This window comes from Anguilla anguilla, chromosome 14 (genome assembly GCF_013347855.1).
Source record: "Anguilla anguilla isolate fAngAng1 chromosome 14, fAngAng1.pri, whole genome shotgun sequence".
NCBI lineage: Eukaryota > Metazoa > Chordata > Actinopteri > Anguilliformes > Anguillidae > Anguilla > Anguilla anguilla.
The window spans coordinates 2,905,172-2,925,784 of record NC_049214.1 but is presented as its reverse complement, the minus strand read 5'-3'; the positions used below and the strand labels follow the sequence as shown (position 1 = coordinate 2,925,784).

At 43.7% G+C, this 20,613-nt stretch overlaps 1 protein-coding gene across 1 annotated transcript; it reads left to right on the top strand.

Annotated features, from left to right (window-relative positions):
• The first annotated feature begins 1,114 nt into the window (after positions 1-1,114).
• On the top strand, positions 1,115-17,531 carry sptlc1 (serine palmitoyltransferase, long chain base subunit 1). The gene is made up of 15 exons (XM_035392145.1): positions 1,115-1,242; positions 2,876-2,983; positions 3,810-3,904; positions 4,474-4,567; positions 4,830-4,902; positions 5,336-5,468; positions 6,222-6,351; positions 7,724-7,813; positions 8,468-8,575; positions 8,962-9,057; positions 10,028-10,124; positions 11,009-11,063; positions 14,962-15,079; positions 15,489-15,562; positions 16,069-17,531. Exons 1-15 carry the CDS (start codon positions 1,189-1,191, stop codon positions 16,160-16,162), a joined length of 1,419 nt encoding a protein of 472 aa, XP_035248036.1. The 5' UTR covers positions 1,115-1,188; the 3' UTR covers positions 16,163-17,531.
• Positions 17,532-20,613: the final 3,082 nt, after the last annotated feature.

Genomic DNA, 20,613 nt, shown 5'->3' with positions numbered 1-20,613 from the left:
GGCAGTTCTCTGGGCGAAAATGCCTTGTTGATGGCAGAGGTCAGAGGAGAATGGCCAGACTGGTTCGAGCTGATAGAAAGGCAACAGTAACTCAAATAACTACTCGTTACAACCGAGGTATGCAGAAGAGCATCTCTGAATGCACACCACATCAAACCTTGAAGCAGATGGGCTACAGCAGCAGAAGACCACACCCGGTGCCACTCCTATCACCTAATGAAGTGGCCGGTGAGTGTGTGTGTGTGTATATATATATATATATATATATATATATATATGTGTGTGTGTGTGTGTGTGTGTGTGTGTCTTTTTTAAGCCATTTTATGATTATGTTTGGAAATTCTGCCTACCTTTGCAGCAGCCCACATGGTTTGTGAATATTTTGCTTTATGTTATCATGCCAATAAACTCGTGAACTGAACCCCCTATGATGACTAGAATGTCTTATTTTGAATAATGGGGTCACTAAAATGATTATTACACTTTCACATGGTGAAAATAGTTAACTAATTCAAATGTGCCACCCTTAATATGTAGACTCTTACAGAAAAAGTAGTACTTTAAAGTTTTTTTTTTTAAGTATACTTAAGTCCATCCATTTTATTTTTAAGTATACAATACTCTATAAAACTAAATTGGGATATCATAAATATAATTAAAGCATTTCTTGGAATTATACTTTAAGTAGGCGTATATCATTTATTAGCTACTTCTAAACTCTGTATCCTAAATTCGTATACTTTAGGGCACCCCCACGACGACAATCGAGCACAAGGTTTGTTGTCCTCAAATTTTCAGGTCACGGATTGTTTTATGAAAACCGCGCACTAAACCGACTTTTTTCGATGCTGCCTAACCTTGCAAATTTCGTACAGCCACCTCCTTTCGTTATGATCCCAAATGATTTACATATAATATTCTTTGTTACCAGGTGGCTGTGAGTGTTATAACCAACATAAAAATATTCTTCATAATTCCCGTCGTCAGTTTATTTCCATACTTCACAATTATATTGAGAGCGCGTGTTCTACGGACCACACATACACAAAACATGCGGGCATTAATGAAAACACTGCTGATATTATGAAGGCAGCTACGCCGCTACAAGCCTACTCATAGAGCATGCGTCGCACTTTTCATTCAGAAGAGATGACGTTACGTGAATGATCAGGTGGTCATGTGATCAAGATGGCGTCCGGGCAACAGTGGGTGTTAGTTGAGATGGTGCAGGCTTTCTACGAGGTAAATATACAATATACTGGTGTTTCTCGCATTAGAACATGGGTTTGTTGCGATTGTAACGATAAGTAAAGTACTTTTCTGTTGACTATGCGGATATATTTGACAAAAAGCAGAGAAAGGACAGCAAAACTCCTAGTTAATTTGCGAAACTCGTGCTATCAATCAGGAAGCCTTGCTGGTATTTCCAGACACAGATTGACACAGAAATAACCAATAGTCTTTCACGTAACGGAATAGACAGGCTTAAAAGACCCTATCAAAGAAAAGTACTCTCGCATTCGACCAATAGTGAATCGAGAGATGTGTCCTTTTTTGCACACAGGAAGTTATTTCTCAATAGAAACGTTAACTGTTCAGTATAGAAATCAAGTTTATTTGGACAGACTAGTACCTGAATTTGACTCTACACGTATAGAATATAGCATTCAAATGTCTGATTTGTATCAATCGTAAACTAGCTGGGTTTTACTTGTTATTACCATGGTAACGTCGGTACAGTTTGGCGTTTAGCATGCTAAATTACTTTGGTAGCTACTAAAGTTAGAAAAGCTGCCTCGTTTTGAATTGTCCGTTTTACCTGGCGTAACGTTACGGTTGCTGGCTTGCTAGCGAGGTGAATGTAAATTCAGTTAGCCTAGCTACGGCTGACGATTCTGGTTGTTGTCACCCGTTACGTTCATTTCGACGTTTGTCTGGCCTGTCAAAGTAGTTCATATAATTTTGTAACTATCCAGGTTTATTGTTAGCTAGCAACTCGAATATTAATACATGCTTTCAAAAGGTTATTCATTTTAGTGAGCAGGTAGCTGCGTCATTCTGAATCATAGACAGTGTATTTTTGTGTGGGTGTAGCTAGGTTGATTTGGATTACATTTATACGGATTAATCGTAGTTGGCAAAAAAAAAAATTCTTATTGAATTGAATGTACTTACTATTCATTCCCTGGGCATACATTAAACAAAATTCTAAATCTTTTCCACTATTCTTCCATTCTTACTTATTTCATCAGCTCAGTCATATCTTGTGCTGACATTTTTATGAACACCAGCTACAGTCGCAGACTGCAAGTGTATCCTAAAGATTTTACTGAGCTCAAGTACAGGAGTGAATCAGCGTAAGTTTATAGAGCTGTCAGAAAACGGACGGAACAATATTTTCAAACTCAGTCCTGGGGTACCACTGTAGTGTGTATGCTGGTTTTAGTTGTGACCACAATTGCAATCCCAGTACTTTAACTAGTTAAGTTTTCTTTTACAGTACGTTACATTATAGGCATTTAGCAGACGCTCTTGTCCAGAGCAACTTACACAAGTTTTACACTGCATTTAGATTGCATCCATTTATGCAGCTGAATATATACCGAAGCAATGCAGATTATGTACCTGGCTCAAAGGGTACAACGATAGGGTCGTACCCTGGTATCGAACCTCTCACCTTTAGGTTACAAGACCAGCTCCTTACCCATTGTACTACACTTTAAATTTTTAAAGTTTGTATGTGTTTTTCATGTTTTGAGCGATTATTTACCCTCGTAAGGCACATTATGTCAGAAATAGCAATGGATGCCATAAAGAATAAAGTCCCATGTCCACATTTTTGTCTGCTTTAATTTTTATATTCACTGTCGCTCAGGCGCCTGCGTACCATTTGATCTTGGAGGGGATCCTGATTCTGTGGATCGTTCGGCTCCTGTTCTCCAAGACCTACAAGCTGCAGGACCGCTCTGACCTGACGGAGAAGGTAAAGGAGTGTGTTTTAAAAAAAAGCACCCTAGCAGGGAAAAGCTCAAAAACATGAATGCTTAGTAACACCCAGGGCCAGACAGAAGCAATGCACGCATTAATAGAACATGGTGGCAACTAATGGACAACAGGTCAGAGGGGCGATGTCTAAAGGAAAGTAGCATCGCTCTGTGACACTTTCCATTGAGAAATTGTTGACGCTGACGAAGAAATATCTGACAGTACCATTTACGCAGACTTCACAAGAGAAATGTCAATGTATAATTTTTTTTTATTTTTTTATTACAGTCTGTGACCCCAGGGGTCCAGGTCCCTTTCTTATAAGTAAAGACTAAATAAACATAAGAAATGTTAATAAGAACAGTTGCTGTGGAAATTCCAGAGCTCAAGGGTGCTGGGTGTCTCATCCCGTTAAGGCCCTGTTCCAATGGGTGGATGGGCCAGTGTGGTCTGGTCTAGAAACTGAACCCAACCAATGCCAACTGTGGCCTGCAGGGATGGGGTGGTTTCAGTTGGCCTGAATGACAGCATCTCACTGCACACCAGCGACCACTGCTGGCTGGGTGGTTTTGTGCAAGTTTGTCATTCAATGTAAAAAAATGTTTTTTTTAAACATGAAAAACGAAACATGTACTGACCTTCCACCAGCCCCCAAGTGAATATATTGCAAACTGCACATTCAGGAACAGCAGGTGGTAAGAATACTTGGTGAAGCTGTTTCATAAAGTACGAACAACGTTCTCTGTTCAGGGCTTTGAATGTGTTTGTTGGGATATAAAATGGCTCCTGTTATGAGCTCACCCCCTTATTGGTCTCTGTTGCAGGAGAAGGAGGAGCTTATTGAAGAGTGGCAACCAGAGCCCCTTGTCCCTCCTGTGTCGAAGGACCACCCGTCCCTCAATTATGACATCGTCACTGGGTGAGTGCGTGTGACCTTAAGGTTATAAGACCAGTTCCTTTCCCGTCGTACTACACTGCTGCCCAGTGCCGGATGTGAATACGGAAGTAGAATGCGCGGATTACGATGTGGGAATATTGACAGAATTTGATTAAAGAACATGGAGAACAGAATGTTTGAATAAAAGGCCTAAGAACTGAGTCCCTGAAAATAATATGTATGGGTCAGAAAATATATGTTGAAAAAAATCAACGAATCTTCTAAGATACAGGTTAACAGGTTACAGGTTGAATTAATCCATTAATTATGGATATAAAATGACTTCAGTGTAGGCTGTAGGTTCAGATTATTCAAACTGATGTCTTTGCTAGTCACTTTCAAAGATGCAAACATTTCATTTTCGACCTCCTTTCCGTTCCCGAAGCGTTTGCACCACGGAGGTTCTGATGTTTTCGTTTCTTTAGTCCCGTTGTAAAATCCGCCCGTTTCCCGCTCCGTTACGATCCCCGCTCGTAAACGGAACATAAAAGGAGGCGGAGCCTGTGAGCGGGGGTTCGGCTTCTCGCTAATTCACCCTCTTGTTTTGGCAGCCCTCCAAGCCACAAGATCACAGTCAATGGGAAGGAGTGCATTAACTTCGCCTCATTTAACTTCCTGGGTCTCCTCGACAACGGGCGAGTGAAGGTTGGTGTTGACGCTTGTGCGTGCGGCCGCGAACGTTTTTTCCGAAGCTAATCTGCCGTAGAGATCGCGGGAGTGGAACTGTAGGGCAGCCCTTTATGTTGCTGCTGGCGTGCGGCGCAAGCGATCCTGCACTAATGCGCAGTGAACCCGTCACTTCTGAAGGCTTTTTTTTTGCCATTAAATCGGAGTGACGGTTTTTGCAGAGAGGACTCCGATTAACGCTTTATCTAACGCTGATTTACCTTTTTACCCCCTTTGGCAGAAACAGGCTTTGGCGTCTCTGAAGAAGTACGGCGTGGGCACCTGTGGGCCGAGGGGGTTCTACGGAACCTTCGGTGAGTTCTGAGGCGGAAGCCAGAGGCGGTATTTTGGAGGGGGGTGCGGTGTACTGCATAGTCCGGAGGACGGCTCACTCGAGCCGTATACAGATCGTCCTGCGTGGGCAGGGTTTGACCCCTCCTCTGTGGCACTTTTTGAGGTGCAATCCCTTTTCTATCTGTTACAATCTCTGCTTTCCCACTGTCTGAATGAAGCAAAAAAATGCATTTGGTTTGCATTTCAACAAATGTGACAGTGGCTAGTTAATTGTCAATCCGTTATGTTCAGGCAGTTAATAAAAATGCTTAGTTTCGTAAGATTTAAGATCTTCAGATATGGAATGTGCGGCCTGGTTCTGTATATTTACATAACACAAACAGACTTAAGTGTTTGTTTTCCTTTCTGGAAAAATACACGACTCTGACCTCGAAGTGCGTATTCTTCCCCCAGATGTTCACTTGGAGCTGGAAGATCGCTTGGCGAAGTTCATGAGGACGGAAGAAGCCATTATCTATTCCTACGGCTTCGCCACGATAGCCAGCGCCATCCCCGCGTACTCCAAGAGGGGGGATATTGTGTTTGTGTGAGTACCGTGCTTTCCACCGTGTCTTTCAACCAGGGGCCACTGCCAAAGGGTTTTGGGCCCCACGAACAGATCCCATCCCCCCCATACGACACTGCTGCTTTCGCCTTGAACATTTAAACAGCCATCAGGCTGGGCATGGGATGGGAGGGGGGTGGGGGTTGCTGGGTGGCGCATCCTGCTAAGGTGGACAGCGGGACATAATTGGCGGTTGCAGCAGAGGGAACGTTCTGTCGGTGCGACATCCCATGTCGCTCGTGCTCTGATTACCTACAGGCTAGATGTTTCTAACACTGTATCGAGCCTGGAATTTACCTTTTGCTAATTTCCATTTATGTCCCCTCGTTCTACTAACAGAACTTAATCTGAAGAATCTCTTGCAGTTCACATTATTAGTTCCCTTTATGGATTTAAAAGCCTCAATCAATTTGCCCCTAAATCTCCTGTTGCTAAGCTTGAAGAGATGAAGCATCTTTCCTCATAACTTTTATCTGTCATACCAGGAACCAATTTAGTTGCTCTTCTTTGAACTTTGCATATGCGGACGATTCAAAGATATCCTGTCTCATTACAGATCTGAGACCGAACCCATGTGTTTCGAGCCATGAATTTCACAGATGTTCAAGTCCGCCCTTTATGAATTTATCTGCGCTTGTCTGGCGGGAAATGCAGACGTGGCTAAATAATGTCACGGCGAGGGAAGAGCCTAGTCGAGGTTTCTGAGGAGCGTCTGCGTTTGTTTTTTCTCCTCAGAGACGAGGCGGCGTGCTTCGCCATCCAGAAGGGCCTGCAGGCGTCCCGCAGCTTCGTGAAGTACTTCAAGCACAACGACATGGAGGACCTGGAGAGGCTGCTCCGGGAGCAGGAGCAGGAGGACCTGAAGGTGCGGGATAACGCGCCCTGATCCCGTTTCCGAAAACTCGTCTGACATCCGCGTTTAGTTTATCAGCCCAGCAACGCTCCTGATCTCAAAAAAATCATCTCGTGATCCAGGCGGCAGGGTGACCACCACATAATGCCTGTCCCTGTGGAGAGGCAGGGCTCTACAGTGCTGCCGTTTTAGGGGGCAGTTCGCTCCTAAAAAATGTCCGTGTGCCAACTGGGGAAAATGATTTTGGAGCACATCTACTAATTGGATTACACGAACTAATGCACTAGCGTGCTCCTACGTGTTTCAGCTCGGGAGCACGTGTGCTTCTTGGGGAAAAAACGTTAGCGTAGTTAGCCCTGGGAGGAGACAACTCATTGACTGAAAATGCAAAAAATGCAGCACAACAGAAAAACAGAGCCGGCCGCTGGCGTAAACACTAAGCGGTCATTTAGGGCCACAACCGTCCCTGCACCGCACATTTCCCGCTTTTATTTATTTATGTATGTATTCATTTATTATTATTTTTTTTTGTTGGAGCACCTTGGGCCCACAACAACATTCTTGCTTTAGGCCAGCAAAACCCTAGGGCCAGCTCTGATGGAAAATTTTTTGGCGGGGGGGGGTTGGGTTAGTCTTTAAGTCTAGGGACACTGTTGGTGCTCATTTCAGTCCACACCCCACAGACTGATATGACTGCTCATGCACAGTGTAGTGATAAAGCTTCACAGAGCTCAGCAGAGGCAGCCCGATTGCTGAAAGACTTGTTAGATTTTTTGGTTGCACCTGGAGATGAGTGTTTATTTTTGGATTTTCAGGATTCATTGTGTAGGGCTTCCGCACTAACATTATGTTTCAGTCCGTGTCTGTCTCCATGGCTACTCTCCAGTACGTTTTCTGCAGATTAATGACATTTTAAGGCTGTTCTGGTGTCCATGTGTGATGCTCGGCAGCTTAACATTCAAAGCTCTGTCCCAGATGAAAAGTTCCAATAGGATACGTCCTAAGAACATTTAGTTGGGTGGTGACAAACGCCAGAATCTTGATATTCTGTTATTGGGCAAACGCCATATTCAACATTCGCAAGCTGTAATATAGCACCAGAAACTGCTATTTGGCAACCAGGGATGCCTATAATCAGGGCTGTTAAAATAGGGAGGACAGACCGTCATCTCTTCCTGCATCGGTGCCAAACCAGAACTCTCCAGCAGTTCTCCCTGAGCTCTTTGACTGCGTTTCAGGCAATGACGTAGAGAGGTTGGATGGAATGCTGGTGGTGGTGGCGGAGCCGCCGCCGCCCCATCTGGTTACTATGGCGAATCTGCGGCCGTGGCAACCGTGGACAGATCTGGAATGCGGTGATTAACTCGTTCCCCTCGTGTTCCAGAATCCTCGGAAGGCTCGCGTGACCCGCAGGTTCATCGTCGTGGAGGGGCTGTACATCAACACTGGCGACGTGTGCCCCCTCCCAGAACTGGTGAGGCTCCAGATTTTTAACTTCCGTTCTTGGTAATCAGGGCTTTGCCAGATGGAATCATGGGAGGAGTTTATGGGGATTAATGTGTATCCCAGAATTCCATTCATCAAGCGTTGCCCCGGAACGCACGTTGTTTTTATTTTTTAGTTACCAGAAACACACGTTGCTTTAATTTTAGTCTGTAATTTTAGATTTTTCCCCACATGTCAAACGGTTCTCGACATTGGGAGCAGATATCATTTTGAAATAATAAAAATAATTGGGCTATTCATGTGTAACTGTTTAATTTGTTGTTCCTTATGAATTGCAAACCAGATTTTCTAGCAGTTTGCTTCATTCCTTATTTCCTTTCTTAACTGGATTCTATAACTCAACGAGATGCCTTCAGACAAATACATACTCAGTACTGAAGAATTATATATATATATATGTATATATATATATATATATATATATATGATGGTTCAGTTTGCCTTCTGTGGTCACCAGTGTTTATCGTAATGATATATGAATTTTTTTATGAAAAATGTAGATGCATTTAAAAAAAAAAAATTTTTTTTAAGGCCTTGTTCACATTGTTTACATTCTCAGAAAACCGGGATTGGTCGTGTTCCAAAAAAAAAAAAAGAAAACACCTGTCCCATTTTCCCCCAGGTGAAGCTGAAGTACAGGTACAAGGTGCGGATCTTTCTGGAAGAGAGCATGTCCTTCGGCGTTCTCGGAGACCACGGACGGGGCGTCACAGAGCACTTCGGAGTCAACGTGCGTAGCCCACCCCAACAGCACCCCCGCCCCCCCGCCCGGGTTTCGAACCTGCCACCGTGTCCCAGCAGTGGACGTGACTCGCATGCCTGTGTTTTCCTGGGAGTGTTCAGTGTTCCTGTGTTTAGTAAAAACGTGCACAGTCAGGTTTGGGCAGCAGTGTATTATAATGGGTACGAAGCTGGTCTTGTACCCGGAAGGTCACAGGTTCGATTCCTGGGTAGGACATTGCCCTTGTACCCTTGAGCAAAGGTACTTAACCTGCATTGCTTCCGTATATATCCAGCTGTATAAATGGATGTCAATGCTGTGGATAAGAGCATCTGCTAAATGCCTGTAATGTCATTTAATGTAATGTTTGCTTCTGTGTTTCCCGCGTGGGACAGATCGATGACATCGACCTCATCAGCGCTAACATGGAGAACGCGGTGGCCTCTGTCGGCGGCTTCTGCTGCGGAAGATCCTTCGTTATCGACCATCAGGTATTTCCAAGTCCGGTCTGCACACGGTGTATATTTCTTAAATATTCACTAAATATTATTAAACAGTGTACATGTTAACATTAAATAAACACATGTGTAAATGCATATCTGCATGATTAGTGATGGGAAGCATGTTGTATTTACAGGTAGCTAGGCTGGGATCTTGTTAGGAAGTTCATTTATTTTTTTGTTTCTTCTAGTCAGCTTTCCAAAAGATGCAGTGTAATAAATGACCTGTCTGTAGATGACAGCTGCTAGAAAAATAAACTGCATTCTGAGAAACAAAAATTACATTGTAGAATTACGGACGTTACGTTTACGTCAAAGAATTTGGCTAGTGTGCGTCGATTACAGAGGAACTTAAAGATATTAAACCGTGAAAAGGGCAATAAGGAAATGATCAGTAAATTCAAAGCGGTGTTGGGGATGGTTCTGGCCGTGTCACAATATGAGAGTGAATGCTAAGAGGGGAGGACCAATCAGAGGAGGGGGAGGCGGCTTCAGGCTGTCCAGCTAGCTCTGTTCGTTATTAATCACATCTGTTACGTGTATTAAAACACATTTTACCGAACATGAGAAGGATTTAATTTTGTTACAGTATGCTGCTATCTTGGAAAACTTGGTGTCCATCTAAAACTCCCTTTTAGGGCAATTATTGTTAACTTTTTTGTGTTGTTGATAATCTATATATTGTATAATAAGCAGCTTGAAAAGGCCTAAGATTACAATGAACTAAGATTTCTTGGTGGCTGTTGGATGCCGGCTGTATTGATGCTAGTGTGAGTTTTACAGAGTGTGTGAGTGTCACACTGGTCAGGGTTGGATGCAGGGTGTACTGATGTGAGTGTTAGTTTTACGGAGTGTGTGAGTGTCACACTGGTCAGGGCTGGGTGCAGGGTGTACTGATGTTAGTGTGAGCTCTACAGAGTGTGTGAGTGTGACCTGTGCCCCCCCCTTCCCCCCCCGACAGCGTCTCTCTGGTCAGGGTTACTGCTTCTCTGCCTCCCTGCCCCCGATGCTGGCCTCAGCTGCCATAGAGGCCCTCAACATCATGGAGGAAGACCCAGGTACTGCTGCAGACACATTAACACACTCACTTTCCCTTGCACGCACATACACACACACACCCTCTCTCGTACACACACACGCACACACATACACACTCTAACTTATACTCACACGCACACACACTCACTCTCTCTTTCTCTCATATTCTCATACTCTCTCTTACACACACACACACCCACACACACACCCGTTGTCTCTCACACATACACACAAGCACACACACACTTAGAGCATACTCACATGCACACACTCCCACTCTCTCCCTGTCATACTCTCATACTCTCTTTTACACACACACACACTCACTTATACTCACACGCACACACACACACACTCCCACTCTCTCTCTGTCATACTCTCATACTCTCTTTTACACACACACACACACACACACACACTCACTTATACTCACACGCACACACACACACACTCCCACTCTCTCTCTGTCATACTCTCATGCTCTCTCTCACACACACACAAGCACAAGCATAAGCATGCGTGCATACACACATTCCCTATTTCTGCAGCGTACTGTGCAGGATTGGTTTGGACAGAATGGGGTTCATAGACCTCAGAAGTACTGAATGTGTTGAATCGTCGTTTCAGCGCAACTGGGCAGTGTGAGGCTGTTTATTCAGACCATACGCACTGATTCCAACCTCCACATTCCCTGTACTTTTTTTTTTCCTTCTTAAACCTTTATAAATTTCTCAGAGGGATTCCTCTAGAAGTTTCTTGGAAAGATTTGTATCAATTTAAACTTTTAAAAAATAACGATTTTATTATTTTCATCTTGCGCCAATCTGCACATAGGCTCTTAAAGCACGGGGGGCAGATGGCGGGAAAACGCTGTTTTTACCGCTCTTCTCTTCTCTCTTTGCAGGGATCTTCGCCATCCTGAGGGAGAAATGCAGACGGGTCCACAGAGCTCTGCAAGGGTGAGTTTTTTTTAATGGGTTTTTTTCCACGGAAGGAGCCGCCATGTTGGCTCTGAGGCCTGTAATTTCCCCCCGCAGTCGCCGGCAGAACCAGCCAATGCGCGCTCAGCATAAAAGCTGCCTTTTCACATGTGCGCTCAATAAAAGGGGGAAAATGACTCTTATTTCTCAGAGACCGAGGACTTTTGGAAACGCTTCGGCGTTACAGTGTAAATAACGACACCGTACTCTGCGGATAAGCATTTATGGCGGTAACGCTGATTTGCCTCAGGTTTCCGTGGAGACGCTGTGGAAGCGCTCGGTCGGTTGTAGACCTCGGCCATTTTCGAATAGTTTGGCAGCTTTGCCCATCAGCAGATTGGCCGCAAAGGGTTCTTGTCAGGACTCAGAAGGGGCCTGGAGTTGTTTTCTGTACGAAAATAAGACTCGGGACGTGTTTACGGGAGGAATCATCCACTTCATTAAGTGTTTAGTTTGTCCGACTACTTTCATTGGATTTGATTTCCTCACTTTGTTTAAAAAAAAAATAAATAAATAAAATAAAATAAACACACAATGGGAATACCCTGGTGTAGAACATTCTGGGGGATGTAGTTTTGTAGATAAGTCAGTGAGTGGATTCACATGCCAAGCAGAACCTTACATATATAACATGCATTCATTGATGTCTTTTAGGCAGCCCAAGCGTGAGTTAAACAGGTTTTTTTAGATGTATGTACTTTCAATTACTGAAGCAGGCCTAAGTGCCCTTTCGATCTGGCTTTCAGAATTTTTTGACTGTGTTTACTGTTTAGGCTCAGCAGAGCTTGCCATTTTTGTCTTCAGAGCAGATTAATCGGATTTCAGGTTAGACCTTAAACAGAAAATAATTAGAAATCCATCTTATATGGTGCGAAGCAGGAGGCTTTTCTTTGCAAAGACTAATTAATAACGTTGGGGGTGGGGGGGGAATACCCTGGCCCAAAGCACTGTGGGAAATGTAGTGCCATTACTTTATCCAGTGAGTGGACTTGCATCCCAAGCAGGAGCTTTCGTACATGTAATGTATTCCTGGTACTCACTGTAACGACATGGATGAATCCCTTGGGGTCTGGGGAATGTGTGTTGTTGGTAGTGAGGCACTATTTTATACTCCATCAGCGTGTTCTCTCGAATGCTTAAGTACTTCTTGTTCCTCTCTTAGGGAAGAAAACTACTGCGGTTGTGTTCGTAGACTCACCTTCTCGTGTTACTTCGTCTGTACGCGATGAAGCCTTCTGGAGTATTCGCAGAAACCTCCAGCTCCAATCCGTCTTATTTTTGCTGGCCGTTTGCGTGCTTCAGCGCGGTTGCCCTGAAATTGCCCTGGAAGAAGAACAAAAAAATGAGTGTTTTATTAATGGATCACAGACACCCAAAGCTTTTAATAACACAAAGGAGTCGGGCTTAGATTACCCACACGTCAGGCCCAATATTCTCCATACTGGAGCCTGACCGACTTAGCAGTGAAAAGTGGCGTAACTCTGCCTAACTTCGAGGACCTGCTTTGTTTGAAAAATAAAAATAAAAACACCTCTGGAGATTTAATACTTCCGACGAAGCGTAATCTCGTGTGGGCTGGAGTCCTAAGCCAGAAAATTCCGGTGTCGCTCCTAACGCACGGCTAACTCCTCCTAGGGTTAATAAAGGCAAAACACGACTCTCTCTGTCTGGTCAGATTTAGAGTCATGTGATTTGTAAAAAGCGTTCGTTCATGCGATAAACACAACAGCTTCAGGGGGATTTGATTAAACAGACCCGGGGAGAACAGCTGTTCTGCTGGCTTGTGCGATTCCCAGGTAGCGGGCGCCTCCGGGCCGGATCTGTGCCGGTTCTGGCCCGAAGTCAGCACTGCTGGGCTGGATGCGGTGTAGATCCGGCCCAGAGTCGCTTGTTGTCTGAGTCGCTATGGATGGTTATCCACATCCACATGTCCACTGTCACAGCAGTGGGATTTTATTTGTTTTATTATTTTTTTTTATAACGTACCATTTTTACCAAACAGTCGATTCAGTAATTGCAAAAATAATTCCTCGGCTATCTTGATAGCTAGCTTGCAGAAATATATTATGGTAGCCGTGTGACATGCGTTACTTCAGTGACAATGACAGGAAGGACACAGCAAGACTAGTTTGAAATGTTTTAGCTTCATCCTCATGACTGCTAGCCCTCTCACATCATGTGGAAGTCATTACTGCAAGTAGCCCATTGTAATCGACCGAAACAAAGCTAGGATGACAGAGGAGGAAGTACTGGGGGGGGGGATGGTTGGGATGCTCGGGGGGGGGGGGGGGGGGGGGGTCATTGTTGTGGGCACAGTGGGGTGGGGGGATGTTTGAAATGATAAACCACCCCAGCAAACCAAATCAGGCAGGACATCTGCAGCCACCAATCAGATCGCAGCAGGCCTCTGCCACACAAGCTTGACTCTGTTTTCCAGTAAGTCAGAGCTTCAGTGTCTGGAAATCTACACAAGGTTTTATATAGTCTGCGGCATGCCAAACACATCTCCTGTGTACAAGATAATGTCTTATCTGTACAAATCAGTTTTCAAGACTGTGTTTTACATGTGTGTGCATAGAGAATAAGCTATACCCATGAACAGGATACATCAAATTGATATTAAAATAATAATGTATGCAGACAAGAGAAAATATAACATGATTAAATAATACATTTTACATTCAGGAAACCATGCTGACAAACTGCACCAGGTTATTTGTGCGTTGTGATATAGGCCACCGTACATGGGAGATGGTCAGTTCTGCATCCCGGGACAGAAAGCACCGAATTAATCCTGATTAGTCACTCCCTGTTTTGAGGAGAGCTGTTGATAGTATGTTTTGTGTATGACACCAAATCCGATCCTTCATGGACTAACAGAAGAGCATTCCCCCCTCCCCCCCCCGTTATGGGATTGCGTGCCATGGAACAACCCCAAAATGTCCGCCGCGCCGTCAGATTTTCTGTTACAGTTTTGGGCGCCGCTGTGTTTGGGCTTCTTTGTGGTTCTTTGCTGTCAGTTTTAATGCATAACGTTTTGGGGGGGAGGGGGGAGGGGGGATGGGGGATGGGGGGGATGCTTCGGTTGCAGCTTGGCTCTGTGGAAGATATCCTGCTCACGTCCAGTACTTGCACATTTGCAATTTTCCTTTCAGCACTCTGAAGTGGATTTATATATGAATAATAATTTATATATGAACGCATGGATGCACTGTGGGATTCATGTTTGTAGTCTTACGCTGCGCTGTTTTGGTCTCATTCCAGTGACTTGCTGGTTTTTCCACCTTCATCAATCAAATTTTTGAGTTGGGTGTGGCTTGATTATTATTTAGGCCTGGCTCGCAGTTGGCTTTCCAATTGATTCCAAAAGTGTTGGATGGGGTTGATGTTCTATGCAGGCCAGTCAAGTTCTTCCACAGCGATCTCAACAAAACCATTAAGATTTGCTTTCAACTAAGGGGCCTAGCCCAAACCACATGTTGTCTACGTCTAAGTCACTCCGGATAAAAGTGTTTCCTAAATGTAAAAAAAATGGCATTTGCTTGAGATTTGAAAAAAAACGATGAAACTTGCCAAACCATGGCTAAAACTCAGCAAGTATATTAGTCCTGTATTTAGACTTAACATCTTATTCCTATTACTTTTTTTGCTAAATAAGACAGAAATAAGATTTGTGGTAAGAAAATTTAGCTTGTCAGGCAAACAGTAACTGAAGACGAGTTCATACTTCCTACTTGAGAGGGGGAAAAAAGGTTTTAAAGTCTCATTACAAGACTAAAACACTTAAGCCAGTCTTGGTTTCAATTGTGTACCTGAATTATGTGTGTTTGAATGTGACTCTCCTCCACTCCCCCCCCCCCCCCCTCCCCCCCCACAGAATTCCCGGCCTGAAGTTAGTGGGAGAGCCTTTCACCCCGGCTTTCCACCTGCAGCTGGAGAACGGCTCCGGGTCCCGGGACACGGACGTCAAGACGCTGCGGAGCATCGTGGATTACGTGAGTCACCGAGAAACCCCCCCCCCCCCCCCCTCGATTGGTTGAATTGGTTTGAACGTAATTTGAAAACTGAAGTGATTCTCGTCACCTGGCAAAAAAATTTTTAAGTTCAGGGTGGTTATGACGCGATGCAGTACATCCCGCTTTGGGGCGGTGGAGGGGTGTACATCTTCTGGCTGGAATGTTGTAAATATATTGAGGGATGAGATTTTTCTGGGGGGGGGGGGGGGGGGGCTATTCATGGTAGTAGTGTGTCTGGAAGTCCAGCTGCCTGGGGGTTCTTGCTTGAGTTCCACACCAACGTTAGCTGACGCTCTAAAGTTTACAGTTGCCTATCTGCATGCGTCCTGGTGAGAAGTGCTGAAGTTGCATCTTCTCTTTTTTTGTGCTCTTGAATTGCCTCAACCAGTGTTTGGACCGAAAGATCGCACTCACCCAGGCTCGATACTTGGATAAAGAGGAAAGATTTCTCCCACCTCCAACGTAAGTTTGAATAAATGTATTTGATTTTAAACGACTAAAAACATGGAGGCATTTCCTTCGTCCCTTGCAATATTTGAACCAACAGAAACTGGCATAATGTTTTAAGGAATGGCATCATCCAACTCATGAGTTATACAGTTTGCTATTTCCTATTGGTCTAAATTGTGAGGAGTATGCTTCAGTCTAGATGTGCACTTGAAGCATTTAATTTCCTAACATTGTCCCAGCAGTTTTTAAAAACATAACGTTTGAAAAGCATTGCCTGTATCAACATAACTATTCGCCATGGAACAGTAGTAATAATAGCTGTTTTAGAACAGTCCTTGATAAATGCCGTTCGTGCTTCGGATTTATTTGGTTGGGGATTCAATTCTGATGGTATCACGTGTCTCGCCGAGTGTCTCTGCATAATGTCTAAATGAATCCAGCTGCGTTGGGTTTGGAGTAAACAACGTGCGCTGTGTCTGTCGGTAACGGCGGAATGTCTCTCCCTCCCTCTCCACTAGAATTCGGGTGGTGGTGACCGTTGAGCAGACCGAGGAGGATATCGAGAAAGCCGCGCTTTTGATCCGAGAAGCAGCGCTCGCCTTGCTGAAGTAGTTTATCGGGGTGCAGTGGAACGGAAGAAGAACTCACGAAAATCCACGGTTATTCACGAAAAGTACTACGCTCGATATCACAGGTGGACCTGGCCATTCACTAAGGGGGTGGGACCGCGTGCCTCTCTGTAAACTGCCCAGCTCTACATCGCCCATAAGCAAACGGGGGGAAACAAACGTTGTTTGATATTTGGCACAAGACGTCCGGTAGCCTGCTACAGCTAATGTAACAAGGGCAGCATAATTGTTGCAGTTGTTTTCATGTTCGCCCCCCCCCCCCCGTTTGTTTTTTGTGTCTAATAACGGTATAACAATGACGACGAGGGGCTGATGTTCTCTAATCCACATATAAATAAACGGGGCTGTGTAAAAAAATGCGCAGGCTTCACTCACCGTGTGATTACGCGTCCTGACCCACTGTAAGGCGTGTTACGTCCACTTTAAGTCCCCCTCGAATGATTTGTTACGCGGTCGTATATATCACCGCGAACGTGTTCTGAACCCATAATTACTACTATTTTATATATAGAATTACTTTTATATATATATTGTTGGATCTGACATGCCTTTGCTAAGTTATTATTGTTTTTTCTTATTTTGAACAGGAACCAAATTGCTTGTGTAAATTTTCTTTCTCCTCTTTTGACCAAAGTTTGGATTTTGTCTTAAAAGTCATTTCAAAACATTCTTGCACTGTTCATGCACACATTGTGCTATTTTTCTAATAAATTACAGTTGTTAAGTCAAGAAGACACACTTTAAAATTATGCATAAAATATTTATGGTAGGATTTGTATTTTGATTCCCCTCTCCTTCACTCTGTACTCTTACTGTATTGTACGTGGAACCATTAAGTTTGAGGGGGGATTTTTCAAACATGACTTTTTCTATCATGGTTATAAATACATACTCAATATATTCTGCACAGCATTTTAACCGAACACTTTAATGCTTTGTAAATGGTGGGTGGCAGAACTATTTAACAGGTTATTTCAACGTGAAGTAGCTGTCCAAATATCGAATGTTACGTGTTTACATACACTTTTAAATCAACGTCAACACTCTAAATGTGATTCTCATTGTATTCTATTACAACTGAATATCGAAACTTTGAGAGAAGGTAGTACATTTGCACTAGCATTTATTACATCCTGCATATCCATCTCAATTGCCCATTGCATATCCTTGTTTTTTTTTTTTTAAACTTAATTGCAAATTGCTATTGTACAGAACGGTGTTTTCCATTTTTCTTCGACGCTTCTTGATATACAGTTCATGACGTGCCTTTATTTGTTGCTACTGAGTTGACTGTTCTGATTAAACAGCTGCTGTTTTAGATAATATTAATAAAATAAAATGGGGTGAATTTGTGTGTGTTCATGTGCATTCTAAAACAAACACACATTCATGCTCTCACACATTTTACCTTCTTAGAAATGGGGATTGGAAGCAGGACAGTTCCACAGATTGCGCACATTCTTGTTCTTCCCCACCAAAGTCAGCAAGCCATTTCTTTATGGATTTTTCTTTGTGCAAGGGGACATTGTCATGCTGAAACAGAAAAGGGCCTTGCCCAAACTGTTGCCACAAAGTTGCATGTGCCACAGTCCTCTAGAATGTAATTGTATGCTGCAGCATTAAGATTTCCCTTAACTGCAACTAAGGGTGCCTAGCCCACACCATGAAAAACAGCCCCAGACCATTATTCCTCAGAGTCCAATGGCGGTGTGCTTTACACCACTCCAGCCGACGCTTGGCATTGTGCATGGTGATCTTAGGCTTGTGTACGGCTGCCCAGCCATGGAAACCCAATAGTTCTTGTGCTGACATCGTAGTGGGTGTTGCAACCGAGGACAGACGATTTTCACGCGCTAGGCCACACGCTTCAGCTCTCTGCGGTCCCGTTCTGTGAGCTTGTGTAGCCTTCCGCTTCACAGCTGAGCTGTTGTTGCTCCTATACGTTTCCACTTCACAATAACAGCACTTACAGTAAGACTGGGGCAGCTCTAGCGAGGCAGAAATTTGATGAACTTACTTGTTTGAAAGGTGGCATCCTATGACAGAATGCCCAGGCTAAGATGCTGCCTCCACCAAGTTCCACAGATGAGGTGGGTATGCTTGGGATCATGAGCAGTTATTTTCTTACTCCACACTTTCCTCTTTCTATCACGTTGGTACAGGTTACAGGTTTCACCCGGTATGGATGTAAATACCTTGAAATTAAAGCTGCCAGTCTGCACTTTAGCCTCATATTCATCGTTTCATTTCAAATACAATCCAATGGAGTACAGAACCAAACCAACAAAATTTGTGTCATTGTCCAAACACTTGCATACCACATTGTGTGAGTTTGTGTCATTTTCCTAAATTTATCAGGCTGTTTCTCTAATCGTGTGTGTCACACCACAGTCTATCGTTAATCTTCACTATATTAGATGAAGATTGACGATATATAAAATACAAATACCTTTTCAGTTATAAGCTCACGCATCCCTGATCATTTCCTTCCAATCAGAGCTATAAAAGATCAGACCGGTAAATTAAAAAAACAAAAAGAACAGAATTGGGAGATGGATACACGTATCGATTGGCAGGCCTATCCAATGCATTAGCATGTATCGTAATTAATCTGGAGTTCTCGCCGCAGGTTCTCGCCCGTAGATGGCGCGTAAACCACAGTGCAAGTCGGCTTCTACAGCGCGGACCTCCCCCGGGAGAGTTCAGCGCTACGTCACAGGTGGTGGGAGAGTTTCTTGGTTAACTTTTCCTTTTTTTTTTTTTTTTTTTGAAGTAGGTTAGATACTGCATGAAACAGTGGAAAGGGGGTACCGACAGCGGCTGGTCTCCCTTTTGATTTAAGGGGATGAAATGCGCCGTTATTTTGCAAACAAATTATCATAAACGGGAGATTCATTTATCGCACACCTGAGATTTAGAAGAAATTTCAATGCTCAATTCTTTATGAGTTGTCGTATAGGTCGTATAGCGTGTAAAGGGATTCCTATTTACAAAACGCTCAGCTAGCAAAGTTGGTGCCTTGAAGTTTTTTTTTCTAACAGGCTCGGATGCGATTTCCATAGGATCGCTCATATTATATACACAGTCGTACCAAGGGAGTCTTCGGCTGTGGAGCGATGTATAAATCGAGGATAAAGTCTGCTGTTTTAACCAACTTAATAACTTTGATGCTGCTGGTTTCTTCGGATCCGAGTCTGAGATGCGCAGGTAAGTTTGCTTTGTTTGTTTGCGTTTATTGTGGAATCTGTCGTTTTTTTCCAAGCCGGGTAGCGAAAATATTTGTTTCATTTGGCGCCTCGACCCAACGCATTGTTTGGAATTAAATGTGCCACATGATTGATACCTGTATTAGCCTACACGCGTGGAGAAAGTCCGGTTCTTTACAATTTAATATATATCGGAAAATAATTGTTATACCATGACTCGTGTGAATTGTATGGTCAGGATGGTGGAATTTTGAGTGCAGTCAAATAGTTTTTCCTGTGTGGGGATTTGCGCCGACGCTGCTTAATCAGTAATGAATATGCGCTTGCTTTAATGTTTATATAAGTGGGCTGTTTCTCGTGTTTGGACTGCACACAACTAAAACAACGTTCGTTCGGTATCCAGGAAACATTAAGATTCGGTTCAACAAGCACTACAGTTGTTCTTAGTGCTAGATAAACTTTGGTTGTTAACATCTGACCCGGGGCCATTTGAAAAAGCATCTCTGAAAAGGGTCCATAGACTCTGGAGGCAAGAGGGCGTTTTCCTGTCTATTATTTATAGCTAAAGGGTTTTGTCCAAAACTGGATGGCTGGATTACCAGGCTTGCACGCGCAATCTCCACGGACAACGCTGCCATTCACGCGCAGTACCATGGGCTATGTGCGCGTGCAATTCTCGCTCAAAATTAACCGACGCAGTGAAAGGCCGTTGTTTGAAAGGCTTTTGCGTGTCCGACCTGGGAGAAAGGAACGCCGTAGGGAAACTTCTGTGGAACGGTGGAGACGAAAACCAGTGGACGTGTTAATCAGATGCATATTTGAAAGTGATCTCTTGCCTTTGTCGGTCTTGGTAATCCATTTATCTCTCTATGGGGGGTGACAGATGTTGAGATTTCCTGTTTTCAACTTGGGGTGCAGGGTTTTGCCATTTGGCAACTGGATTTAGGGGGGTGGGGAAAGGGCAATTTTGAACCTTTCTACCTCACGTTCACTTCTTATTGGACGTATTTCTTCACAGGATAAAAGTTAAAAATGAATAATTGGTTTTTTAAAAAGTGTTGACGAATGTAAATTAACGCATCCAGGCCGAATTATTTTGATGACTCCAAAGCATTTCTGTAGGATGTGCAAGATACTACGTGTTTTTTTTTTTTGTTTTTTTTTGTAAGCAAGGTTTCATACACGTTTCGAGGTCAAGAAAAAGGTGGAAGGTTTGTTTTTTCCCTCG